Source organism: Larus michahellis, chromosome 7 (assembly GCF_964199755.1).
Source record: "Larus michahellis chromosome 7, bLarMic1.1, whole genome shotgun sequence".
In the NCBI taxonomy this organism is placed as follows: Eukaryota; Metazoa; Chordata; class Aves; order Charadriiformes; family Laridae; genus Larus; species Larus michahellis.
Genome location: NC_133902.1, coordinates 2,473,125 through 2,485,275, shown reverse-complemented (window position 1 = coordinate 2,485,275; position 12,151 = coordinate 2,473,125). Strand labels below are relative to the sequence as shown.

Sequence of the window (12,151 nt, the reverse complement as noted above, 5' to 3'; positions counted from 1 at the left end):
GACCGCTTCCGCTGCAGCTCCGCAGTGCCACTGTCCCCCTTCTCGCCTGGGGACAGGGCAATGGGGGATTTGCCCTGGTGACACTTCCTGTGAGGGGGCAGGCTTTAGTTATCTCTGCAGGAGAAGAGGGGGTTATCCCAACTTCCATAGGGTTTGCAGGGGGTCCCACGCTGCAGCTAGCTGTGCCACCCTCCCCGCAGCCCTGCTCCTCTTCGCCCAAAGGCCTTGCTTTCAGGGCTTGGGAGCAGAGTGGCATTTTAGGGGTTGGTCAAAATTCACTCTTTATTTTGTGCTCTGAAGCCCTGAGGTTGTTGGTCGTACCGAGGGAAGCTCAGCAGTCCTGTGACGAGCTGGGCACAAGACAGAAGCCCCATGTTGGGCCATGCTGGGGGAGGAACAGCTGTCCCAACACTAACGTTAGGTTAAACTTCTTCCCCTCCCTGAGCACAAGGCACTGAGCTGTGGGGTTGCCCAGGACCTCATGTGGGGCTCCCTCTCTGCCTGACACTGACGACCCTTCCCTGCAGGTTCACCCCAACGCCATCCACATCTGTGCTGTGACGGTGGAGTACGAGACCAAGACAGGACGCCTGAACAAAGGGGTGGCCACCAACTGGCTGAAGGACAAGGTGCCCCACGAGAACAGGAGCAACTCCCTGGTGCCCATGTATGTCAGGAAGTCCCAGTTTCGCCTGCCCTTCAAACCCAGCACGCCTGTCATCATGATCGGGCCAGGGACTGGCATAGCCCCCTTCATCGGCTTCATTCAGGAGCGGGCCTGGCTGAAGCAGCAAGGTGAGTGCCCAGAAACTTCCCTGGGGACCAGAGCTCCTGCAGGACGGTGCTCTGCAGGGCTAGTTCATGCCTCCAGGGAGCCTCTTGTGCTGCTCACATCACTGACAGGTCTAGCCGAAAGCAGAGGCGGTGGAGCAGGGTGAACAGCAGCTAAGTGGTTTTTGCCCAGCACAAAGATGCTTTGTCCTCCGCTCTTGGCCACTGAGAAGGTTTGGGAGGGGCAGACAGACACGAGCCAGTTCTCCGACCTCTGCCACCACATCTCCAAATAACCAGAGTCACGTCACTCCTAAAGCATATGGGTACCTCTGGGAATCAGAGTCTCGAGCTTCCTCCTACAAACAGAAGCAGTCACACAGCTCTGCATTGGCAGGACAAGGGGAGGGCAGGGTTGGGGGCTGCGGGGACCCAGCTGACGGTGCTGTGTGACTCTGCAGGCAAAGAGGTGGGCGATACGGTGCTTTACTATGGCTGCCGCCATGAGCGTGAGGACTACCTGTACCGTGAGGAGCTGGCCCGCTTCCATCAGGAGGGAGTCCTCACCCAGCTGAACGTCGCCTTCTCAAGGGACCAGGCTGAGAAGGTACCGCTCTGTTCTCCCAGCCACCTGCTCGTGCTGCCCGGCATCGCTCCCAGCCACAGCAGCGGGGGAAGAAAAGGCCCTGAGAGCTGGAGATTCCCAGCCTGGGGCCTTGACCCAGCTCCTGCGCTGTGTCGTGGAGCCGCGCGTGTGAGCTCGGCTTCCCCTCCCTGGCCACGGGCTGTGACGCAGCTCAGTGGCGCAGGGGCTCTGCCCCTCTCAGCTCACCTCCACCTTGTTTCTTGCCAGGTTTATGTGCAGCACTTACTGAAGAAGAACAAGGAAAACATCTGGAAGCTGGTTAATGAGGAGAACGCTCATATCTACGTGTGCGGGTAAGTCCAGGCAGGGAAGAGACTTTGTGAAAACATTCCTCTATTTGGGAAAACAAGTGTGACTCAGTTTATCCACTCGTCTGTTGTGAGCCCTGGGAGGGTTACGCTGTCCTTGTTCTGGAGGAGGGTGAGCGCCCAGGTAGATGGGCTGGGGTGAGTGAACCGTCTGCGTTTGGGCGTTCAGAGGCGACCAGGCTCTGATGTGTTACCTCTTGCTTCCAGCGATGCTCGCAACATGGCTCGGGATGTGCAGAACACCTTCTATGAGATCGTGGCCGAGTTTGGGAACATGAGCCAGCCCCAGGCCGTGGACTATGTAAAGAAACTGATGACGAAGGGCCGGTACTCTCTGGATGTCTGGAGCTAAGAGCAGGGCTGGCGGGGCTGGGGAGAGAACGGGTCCCCAGGTATGGGCCCGCAGCAGGTGGAAAGTGCCTGCTCACCCACTGCTGCTGTGGGTGACAGTGTCGTCCCCAGCCCGCAGCTACCCCAGTGTCACTCCCAACCCCTCTTTGGCTACAGCAGCCCCCTGGGGCAGGCTGTGTACGCTGCGGGGTGGAAAGGGTTGAGAGGGGCAGGGTGGGTAGCTGAGGCTTGTCGTCCAGGAGCCATGGTGCCCCCGGTACCCCGGTGAGGACCTCATGGCACCAGCATTTGCCTTGAGGTCAGGGACACAACTGATGTGGCACAGGAGGGACAGATGGTGCTGGAGGAGCTCTGGGGTCCTTCCCTGAACACGAGGTGTTGCCTTATCCCCTGGGGCTGGAGACCGCCCTGGCCTGCCGGCGCGTACAGCCTGAGGGCAGCAGAGGGGTGGAGGAGCTGGCAGGCCTCTGCCAGGGCACGGCACAGGGCAGCGAGCTGTCCTTGCCGCCCTCCCACCATCTTTGCCCATCTCTAGGATGTGGGGCTGGCAGACGGCTCTGGGCACAGAGCTGCCCCACGCCACCAGGACCCTGCAGGCACCCCGCTCCCCTCCCCAGCTGCCTGCCTTCGCTCCAGCTCACAGCGGGGAGGGGACGGTTCCTCTCCCTCCAGAACCGACCTGGTCTTGGGGGGGTGTCTCGGCCCGCAGGGGCCCTGCTCGCTCCCTGGGGTCCTGCAGCCGGCAGCTCCCTTGTGCCCAGCCCCTCCCTCATGCTGTGTACGGTCTTTTTTTAAATACTGTTTTTATTTTAACATCTTTGTGATTTAATCATGGGAAAAAAATCCCCAAACTTTCAGGCTTTCCAATGACTGTAAATTATTTAAATACATTTGCCCTTGCAATAAAAATACTGTTTCTGTAGTTTTCTTCCTGCCCTCCCTCTGCTCGGGAAGAGGGAGGCAGGAGAGGAGTGTTATGGCTGCTAACCAGGAGGAAACTCTGGGTTTAGGCTGAGCTGGGGGCGGGGGCAGCCCCTACCCTGGGGTGCTGAGCCCTGGCAGGGCGGGTGGTCAGCTCTGGACTGAAGCGCAGCTGTGCTAGACACGCTCTTGGGTTCCCAACACTTCAGGAGTTCTGGCTTCTCCTCCCCTGGGCTCCAGTGAGCATGGGGCTGTGTGGGCTGGGGGCTGCTGCAGGAGGGAGCTGGAGAGGGTTTTATTTCCCTCCCTGTGACACATTGTCGGGTGCCCACTGCCAGATGAGCTAAACCCGCAGAGCACACAAGCTGTTCCGAGACCACCCCAGCGACCCAAGGCAGCGCCTTCCCTTTATTTTCACATGTGCATCCTCCAGAGATGCAAGACCAGGGTGCTGTTCGCACAGCTCCAGCGTGAAGCCTGATTCAGGCTCGTGGTGCTCCCACCCCTCCGCCCCGTGGCTCGAAGGCGCGGGAGGGAGCGGGGTATGACACAGCCTGGAGCCAGGCCTGTGCACGGCCTCCAGCCGTCCCTGAAAGCAAAGGGGGCAGCCAGGGGAGCGACTGCTTGTAGCCGATGAGGTGTGAGGGCCTCCGTACTTCTGCCTTCAACACCCAGGGGCTGCCCTGGCTGCAGGGCTGGGGAGAGATGGAGGAGAGCCTTGTCCCAAGGGAGCTGATGCAAGCCAGGTGCTCCGGGCTGCCCCGTGCCTGCAGCGTGGTGGGGAGCGCGCGCAGAGCTGGGCTCAACCCAGGAGAACCATCCCAGTGAGTGTCCTCGGGGCAAGGGGAAGGGGAGCGGCTGTCCCAGGCAGCCAGGAGAGGGGGTTGCAGGGTGCTCGGGCCTCAGGTGAGTGATTCAGATCCAGCACCGCAGCGAATACGCGGTCTATTGGCGAGCAGGTCCCAAGCTCCGTCCCACACCCGGGCTTCCAAGGAACGGGGCGAGACACCAGAGTCTGGACGGCTTCAAGGGGCTGGGGATGGGAGATGGAGCTGGTGGGGAGAAACAGTCCTGGCCCCCACGCTGCTCCCCTTCAATTCTGCTTCGTGTCTTTGTTCTTGTTCTGTAACTTCTGGTGGACAACACGGAGGGTGGTGAAGAAGTTCCCGAGGAAGAGGATGAGGAAGGGGAGGCCGCACATGAGGACCTGTGGGAGCCCGCAGAGGTGTGAGTCAGCAGGAGGGACCCGCCTGGGGCATCCCCTTCTCCAGGGCAGCTGCCCGGGAGCCCCCTTACCTGCCACTCCTTGCATTCCGGGTGCTGGATCATACGGAAGAGGGTGACGGCGTTGTAGAGCTGCCAGAACTGCAGGAGAGAGATTTAGGAGAGGTTTCTGCTTTCAGAGGCTCGACTCCATGCTGATGTTTATCCAGCGGCTCCCTCTGGGCACAAACCCCACGCAGACCTCACGTGAGGCCAGTCTGCCCCAGCATCCAGTGAAACCCCATCCAGGCTCAGGGCCAGAGGACCCCAGGTGGGACATCTCCCCCTTTCTTGCCACCTTCTAGAGCCCAACAGCCAAGAGGAAGCCTCAGACCAGCCTACTGCCTTTGGCCAGCGGCCTAAATGATCTGACCAAGGAAGATGGGACCTCCAGCAGCCAGGAATACGGCACCATCTGCTCCCACCTGAGGCTCTGGCCTCTTGCAGGTCCCCACGAGGATCGGTGGATACTCACGTGCCCAAAGAAGAGGAAGGGAAGGAGAAAGGTGAGGCCTCTCCACATCCAGGACTGGAAGCCCTCTGCAAAGGAGGAGGGTTTGCGTGAGAACACGCCGGCTGGGGGACGGGACGGAGCCCAGCTCCTGGGCCATGGGCAGGGAGGTTTAGTGGCCACCCCGTGCCTGGCTGAGGAGGTCCTGCCAGGCTAACGCAGCCTTGCCCTGGGCGCTTGTGCTCGCAGGGAGGACTGCGGCTGGGGTTCCTGGTGCTAATCTAAGGTGGGCCTCTGGAGGAAGCGGCTCTGGTAGAGCTGCCCTCGTCTGTAGCTGCTGTCCCTCAGCCCGAGCACGCGTTGCCGCAGGGGCCGGGGAGGTGGCAGCCTGCGAGTGTGTGGGGTGCTGGAGGGACATTTCATGTCCGAAGCAGCTTCCTGGGGGAAGCTCGGATGCCAGGAGCTGCATCCCCTGCTACCTCACATCCCAAGGGAGCCAGCTGTGGGCCAGTGGCCCCAGGAGAGCAGAGGAAGAGGGGCATCCAGCCTACAGGATGCTGCTCTGAGCTTTGCCTTTAGTTGTAGCTTTTACCGTTTCTGCCACTGATAAGCCGCCATCAAACTAATCTTGAAACAAAAATAAGCATCACCGTTGCCTTTAACAGAAACCACAGCTCCCAGTTAGCCGAGCACCAGTCTGGTGCTGGGAGGGAGGCTGCTTGCAGCCACGGGCCCTGCAGCAGCGGCAACAGCAGGTCCAGTTGGGCTGGGACAACTAATAAGGGAAGATCCCGGCTTACCCACAGTCAGATCCATGTTGTGCCTCTCGCCCAGCGCTCGGAGCCGGTACAAGCACCCGCTCTGGTAGTAGTACTGGAGGAACTGTACGAAGCCTGCAAGGAGAGCACGGCTGCGGTGAGCAGGCACCGGCTCTGAGCCCCAGCATCAGCCTGGCTCCGAGATGATGCTGCGCACAAAGACTGCCCCGGTGCCAGGGGGATGGAAAGAGGCCCAGGTGAGGTGAGAGCTGTGAGCAGCTACAGCCGGGTCTCCACGTGTCGCAGAGCCAGGCCCGCACGCTCAGACCCGAGGCCAGCCCCAGTCCCAGCCCCGTCGCAACACGGGTGGCAGCACTTACTCTGGTACATGGAGAAGGAGAGGAACTGGTTCCTGAACATCTGGTACATGAGCCCGTCTGGCCTGTGGAGAGACAACGCTGGCTGGGGGACGTGGGGCTGGGAGGGGACGCAGCCAGCCCTGCCAGCCCCGGAGCTGGGGTGATGGCACTCTGCCTCGCCCCGCCTCCCACCAAGGCAGGGGGACACCCCAGCTCAACACCTCCCATTTCCCAGCCCAGGGGTGCTGACGGCTGCTTTCATTTACGGTGCTTGGGACTGAAGAGGAACGCGTGGAGTTGACTGTTAGACCCCAACGCCCACAGAGCAGGACTATGGCTATGGGCTAGGGCAGAGAAGCTTCATCTGAGCCAGCCACAGCCCAATCAGGCCAGGGTCTCTATAGCAAAGAGATGGGGGGATGCAGACTTACCACGTCAGCATGACACCTGAGAGGAAGGTGGAGACGTAGTGATGGAAAACCCACCAGCCTTTGATTCTGGAAGGCAGACACAGGCAAGGGGCGTCAGGTCTCGAGCGCGAATCAAGACCCAAACACAAACCAGGCGAGCGCAGCCAGCCCAGCGCCAGCCACCTCCAGCTCCCAGGGCAAGGCGAGGAGCAGGGCTGGTTACGAAAGGGCCACGCACGGAGCAGGACCCAGTGCCTCCAGTCCAGGCAGCACCCAGGGGGCTGGGGCCCTTCCAACCGCTGCTCCACCTTCCCGCACCACCTCCGCACGGGGAGTTCCTCCCGCCCCGCTCGCACACCTCATCACCGGGGTTTGCTACACGCCCTGAGTAGGAGGGAGCTGCTCCCTTGGGAAGTGCGGAGCTACCGCGACAGCTCCCAACTCCCCAGCCTTGCAGAGAAGGGCCAACTCACTGCGTGCCCCCCTCCCCGAGCCCAGGGGACTCACTTGGATCCGTTGTTGATCAAGATGCTCTCCCGGATGGTGAGGGTGCAGTAGTACCACACCAGGAGGAAGTTAAAGACGGCATCTGTCACCCTGGTGTCAAACAAAGCAGGGTGTAAAGGCAGCAGCAGAGGCACCAAGACAGCCATCGCTGCAGGATGCCCAGCCACCCTGCGGGTAGGGAGACCTGCTTCTCCGCCATCCAACATGGCCACAGAGAGACCAAAGTAGCCCCAAAAGCCACCCTGCCTCCAGGGCAGTGGCCAGATCCTTTGTCAGGATCTCCCTCTTCAGCTCTGGACCTTTCAGGATGGGAGAGGAGGACACAGGGGCCCTGGGAGGAGATCTCTGCCCAGTATCCAAGCCAGACTCACCTGGAGTTGAGGAGGAACCGACAAGAGAAGGACACGATGAGTAAGATGATGGTGAGGTAGAGCTTGAACTTCTCATACTCATCTTTATACGCAAACCTGCAGGGAAGCACAAGGACAGGCTTGGAGCAAGGTGGCTGCTGGAAGTCTCTCTCCCTCCATCCCACCTGGCTGGACAAAAGTGATGCTCTGTTGGGAGCCTGTGGGACATGCTTGGGAACAACCTCATCCCCTGGGTATTTCTGAGGAGAGCACGTCAGGCGGTGACACGAAGAACTTCAAGTCACCCCCGACCACGCCAGCCTCAGGGAAGCTGGGCAGGCTGGCGTCTGCTCGGCTCTTCAGGGGGAGGCCTGGGGAACTGGGCGAGGGGGACACGGGCTCCTGGCTGGGCACCTCTGGCATTAGTGGCCCAGCGGGCGGGGGGCTCTCATGGGCCAAACCCAGCCGTCGGTGTTTTCCAAGGGAAGAGGGAGGGGGCTCGCCAGTGGCTGCACAAGTCTGTGTCTCCTGGAAGTCCCTAATAGGGAGGAAACCCAGACACGGCTTTGGCGGAGGGTCCCATTTAGCTTGTCAGAGCTAACGGTCTGTCCCACTCCCATGGCAGGAGCGTGAGGGGGTGTCAAGGACTCAGCTGATTCCTGGAAGGGAAGCAGGGGACAGCCCGGGAAGGGAATCTGCACCAGACGGGCCAAGCCAGCCACGTGTCTGCACGGGCGGCAACTCAGCCGGGGAGAAGTCATCGTTTCCTGGTGACAAGGGGATCCCAAGCCAGGCAAAGCGCACGGCAGCAGTGATGAGAGGGCCGTACTTGGCCTGCTTGCTGAGCAGCGTGACGTTCACGTTCCCGAGCACCAGACTCAGGTACAACCTGGGGAGAGAGCAGAGGCGTTAGGTCAGGCGCCCGCCTGGGAGCTGGCAGCGCTGCCGCAGAGCCGAGGCAGAGCTGTCCCCTCTCGTGCCACCGCTGAGGCCGCGGGGCTGGGAATGAGTCCCCAGCTGTTTTCCACTCGGAGCTGCCAGGCGGCGTGACTGGCACAAACACTCTGGCATCTCCTCCCAAGGGCAGGGGGACAGGCGGCTGAGCACACACCCCACCTCCTACGGGCACCGGGGTGTTCATCGGGGCTACCCCCAACGCACGGCCACCGTTCAAGGGCAGGTGAAGGCCAGGAGCAGGCAGAGGAGCGAGGGGGGACGAGGGCAGTGCTGCAGAGGCTCAGCCTGGCTCCTGCCCAGGCGTCCTCTGGGGAGCAGCACAGCCGTGACGCTTTCGCGAGCAGGGTGACAGCAGGTTTGCGCCCTGCAGCGTTACAGCCGGAGGGAGGGTGTGGTGTTTCACCCAGAGACGGAGGCGCCTCTTACCCGTTCTTCTTTGGCAGATAGGCCTCCATCTCAAAGAAAACGTTCTGCCTCTCTTTTATCAGGTTCTGGGTCTCTTGGATGGACTCCTCCTGTTCGGGATTCACGTGGGTTTTGCATCTGGGGGGAAAAAGACAGGTGCTGGCATCGGGATAGCCTCCGTAACACAAACAGCACGTGCTGGCACTCCATACAGGACTGTCTCAGACAGGGACACCTCAAGGACAGGGAAGACGGACCGGAGGCAAGGCCACGACTCCATCTGCAGGGTGAGCTCCTCTGTGTCAGGCTGGGATGTTGCTCAAGAAAAGGAAGCGGGAATGGGAGGGAGGTGAGGCCAGGCGGGTCGTCTCCTCAAGGAAGGATGGAGAGGGGTTTGTGCAGGACAGGGCAGTTCAAGTTACCTGCAAAGCCCTCGCAAGCTCTAAACTGCCTCAAATCAGGGCAGAGGAAAGGGAAGCCGAGGAAGATCTGGAAGGCCTGGGTGAGTCCAGACCCCCACCGCACTGTGCTGTCGGTGAGGCCGCAGCAGCGTTTGTATTGGAGGTGGAGCTGCGAGATAAGTTCAATAGCCTGGTCCTTACTGCTTTCCCCTCCTGTCCCACCCCGCGCCGTCGCAAGACATCAACTTACTTTTTGAGGGACAATGACAGCTCCTTCAGCCGCTTCTTCTGCCGTGCGATGGAGCTGGAGATCCCGTCCTGGAGCTTGGTTAGCTCCTCAAGCTTCTGCTTGTACAGCTTGTGATTATCCTGGGAAGGAGAGACCAGGATGCATTACAGCTGCCTGTCCCAGCCATCCCTGTCCTTGGGTCCCCTGTGGGGGCATCTGTTGATGCCTCTGTTAAAAATTGTCTCTAACTTCACCTGCACAGCAGGCTGGGTAGGACAAGAGGTGGCTGCAGGCGGCCAGGCGTGTTTGGGGACAGCCTGCAGCCATCCCTGCTTCCGTGGGGGCAGAAGCAGCCGCTGGGGATGTCCATCCCCAATCCCAAGGAAGTCACCTACAGGTGCAGGCACATCCCAATGGCACAGCCTGGTCCTGCCCTCACACATGGCTTGTGTCCGCCCCCTCTCCAGCTGCGGGCTGCAAAAGTCCAGCCGGCAACACAGTCTTGCTCAGGGGACACTCCCGTGGTTGGGAAACCATTGACGGTGGCACAGGGAATAGGAAAGACTCGGGGAAAAAACACTGCCGGGGTTTGGGCTGCAACCGAGGGCCGCAGCCACCGAGGAGAGGTGGCTTTGACTGCTGGGATGGGAGGAGTGGCTCGCTCCGCCTGCACCAACTCGTGGCTCTGGGGCTCCATCCCGAGCACCCCCGTGGAAGCTGGAAGGAGCCCATCAATGAGCCAGACAAAGGGGACGGACTTGCAGCAGGGCTGTGGCCGACTGCCCAGCTCCTCGTGCGGCGGTAACCCAACCGCACCTGGGTAAGGCTAGATGCCATTCTTCCGCTATATTTAGAAAGGAAAGGAGAGAGCGCGCTGGATCAATGCTCCTTCTTGTCCAGGTCAGCTGGAAAACAGCCTCACCCCGACCACGGGCAGCCTGAACGCCACCTCCAGCAGCGAATTAAACACTGCTCGCAACAACCCTTGGACTAGACCTTGACGTTCATGCATTTTAGCCTCTGTAGTTCTTATCGAGCACTTTATCAGCAGATCTCAAAGCTCTCCCCAAAGGAGAAAGGTGAACCCAAGACGCAGAGGAGGGAAACAACTCGTTCTCCCTTTGGTGACAAGGGGTGGAAGGGTGGGAATAATCCCAGACAGCCCTGGCTCCCTCCGCAGTGATTTATGGCCCCGATCTCTCCGGGGACAGTCCCTGCTCCACCACCAGGCTTTCCTGCTCCCGTACGGAGTCACCTTCTCCTCCTGCTTTGGAGTTAACTGACAGCAAGTGGCTGTTGTCACAGCTCCTTCAGCAGCGCCAGCCTGGGTCCCACTGCTCCGTACACCATCTGAGCACCACACTCGGACACAGTCCGGATCAGGAGCCACCCCAGGAGAAAGTTTCCGAAGGAAAGGGCCAGCGCTGCGTGGTTGCACGCAGGGTTCAAAGTGCGCGACCCAGGCCATCCACGCAACCCCTGTGGAGCAAGAGGAGGTTTCTCAAAGCCTCCCTTGCCCCAGATCTGGGCACAGCTGTGGCGTGTCCGCAACAACATCCGCTTCGCCCCGCTCCTGTGGGGGAAGGAGGGGGAAAGGGAACTGGTGCAGATGCAGCTGATTGATCTGAACCGCAGCAGAAGGCGGTTAGCCAACCTTTTCCTTGGGTGACCCCTGCCTGAGCTGAATCCTGCCCACTCCCTGGGGATTACACAAAGCAGGTGGAAACACCTCCAATACCAGTCACCTTCCTGGCACAGAGCCCTGGGCCAGCCCCAGTGGGTGACGGGGCACCGGAGGGAGGGTGCCCAGGGTCGAGCGAAGTGTTGGGACAAGGCGTCCGGATTCCTGGCTGCCTCCTCTCTGTGGGCCGGCTCCCCTGTGAGGCTGGCTTTGGGCTTGCTGGAGCTGGGCTGAGAGGAGTGATAAGGAGTGCGAAACACCATCTGCACCCTTCATTCCTGGCCATGCCGTGACAAGCAGCGTGGCTCCTAGCCTTGAAAAACCTGGAGATCTCGCGTTTCCACACCACGTCCCTCGCAGGCTGGGTAATTACACCGACCAGCCCTGGAAAGCCCCTGCTCTCGCCAAACCCCCACGTCCAGGCGAGGCTTTAAGCATCTCCTTGGCGGTGGCCCGGCACAGCCTGGCACCCTGCTCCGAAACCCTTTTCCCAGAAGCACAAGGGCTCGTTGACGAGTCGCGACGGAGGGCTGGGGCAGGGACGCAGGGGGAAAAGCGACCGGGATCCTAGCAGGGAGACCCCGGCTGCCCCCGGTACCCGTTGGGGATGCTGCCGGGACACCCGGTGACAGTAACCCGGGGGCGCCCCGGCTCCGCGCCCCATCGCCCAGCCGTTAACCATTCGGGGGTGCAGCGGACCCGTCCCTCCGCGCTCGGCCCCGACGGGCGGCTCAGCGCCCCGAGCCCGGGCCGAGGTCTCCCGGCGGCGGTACCTGGATGCGCTGGTAGCCGTCCTGCAGCTCCTCCCACTCCCGCAGGCACTCGGCGACCGAGGCCATGGCGGCGATGGCGGCGGGCGAGCGGCCCCGGCCCGCGGCGATGGGCGGCCGCCGCCTCCCGCCCCGCTTCCGGACACGCCCCGCGCGGGGGCGTGGTCAGAGGGGGCGTGGCCGGGGAGGGGCGTGGCCGGCTTTATCCTGGTTTCCCTCGTCAATAGCAGCCTGGGATAAAGAGGGACAGGAAAAAAAAAATCACAGCCCTTTCCCGGGCGCTGTTTGAAGCCCAGAGGGCCGGTCCGCTGTCAGCGCGGGCGGGTTTTGGTGTAAATTCATAGAATTATAGAATGGTTCGGGTTGGGAAGGACTTTAAAGATCACAGAATCAATCACAGAATGGTTCGGGTTGGAAGGGGCCTTAAAGATCATCTAGTTCCAAGCCCCTGCCCTGGGCAGGGACACCTCCCACCAGCCCAGGCTGCTCAAAGCCTCAAATTCACCAACATAAGAGTAAAAGCTCCGTCCCTGAACGCGCCTACTTGAATTACAAACCAAAGGGGATGATGTAAAATCAAAATCCCCGCTAAATCCTTAGCACCAAGTGCAAG

At 61.0% G+C, this 12,151-nt stretch overlaps 2 protein-coding genes across 4 annotated transcripts in view; one reads left to right on the top strand and one right to left on the bottom strand.

Annotated features, from left to right (window-relative positions):
* POR (cytochrome p450 oxidoreductase) overlaps positions 1–2,998 on the top strand; it is a 31,184-nt gene extending 28,186 nt beyond the window's left edge. For all 3 annotated transcript variants that reach the window (XM_074593452.1, XM_074593453.1, XM_074593450.1), the window contains 4 exons: positions 528–795; positions 1,233–1,378; positions 1,625–1,710; positions 1,933–2,998. In XM_074593452.1, coding sequence (XP_074449553.1) covers positions 528–795; positions 1,233–1,378; positions 1,625–1,710; positions 1,933–2,077 — 645 coding nt within the window. In that variant the 3' untranslated portion in view covers positions 2,078–2,998. The remainder of the gene's footprint in view (positions 1–527; positions 796–1,232; positions 1,379–1,624; positions 1,711–1,932) is intronic.
* A 367-nt stretch (positions 2,999–3,365) lies between these two features.
* TMEM120A (transmembrane protein 120A) lies at positions 3,366–11,693 on the bottom strand. Its single transcript, XM_074593454.1, has 12 exons — positions 11,542–11,693; positions 9,109–9,227; positions 8,479–8,595; positions 7,925–7,984; positions 7,117–7,212; positions 6,746–6,835; positions 6,260–6,325; positions 5,850–5,911; positions 5,512–5,604; positions 4,736–4,800; positions 4,294–4,362; positions 3,366–4,204 (listed from the first exon to the last, which is right to left on the bottom strand). Exons 1-12 carry the CDS (start codon positions 11,605–11,607, stop codon positions 4,091–4,093), a joined length of 1,017 nt encoding a protein of 338 aa, XP_074449555.1. The 5' UTR covers positions 11,608–11,693; the 3' UTR covers positions 3,366–4,090.
* Positions 11,694–12,151: the final 458 nt, after the last annotated feature.

What these genes read in the sequence shown, in the direction of transcription:
- TMEM120A (XM_074593454.1), bottom strand. Translation starts at nt 11,607, where the DNA reads ATGGCCTCGGTCGCCGAGTGCCTGCGGGAGTGGGAGGAGCTGCAGGAC. An exon ending in CTGTCATTGTCCCTCAAAAA is followed by an intron (nt 8,596 to 9,108) that starts GTAAGTTGATGT and finishes TTTTCCCCCCAG; the next exon opens with ATGCAAAACCCACGTGAATC. An exon ending in CCTTCCTCTTCTTTGGGCAC is followed by an intron (nt 4,363 to 4,735) that starts GTGAGTATCCAC and finishes TCTCTCCTGCAG; the next exon opens with TTCTGGCAGCTCTACAACGC.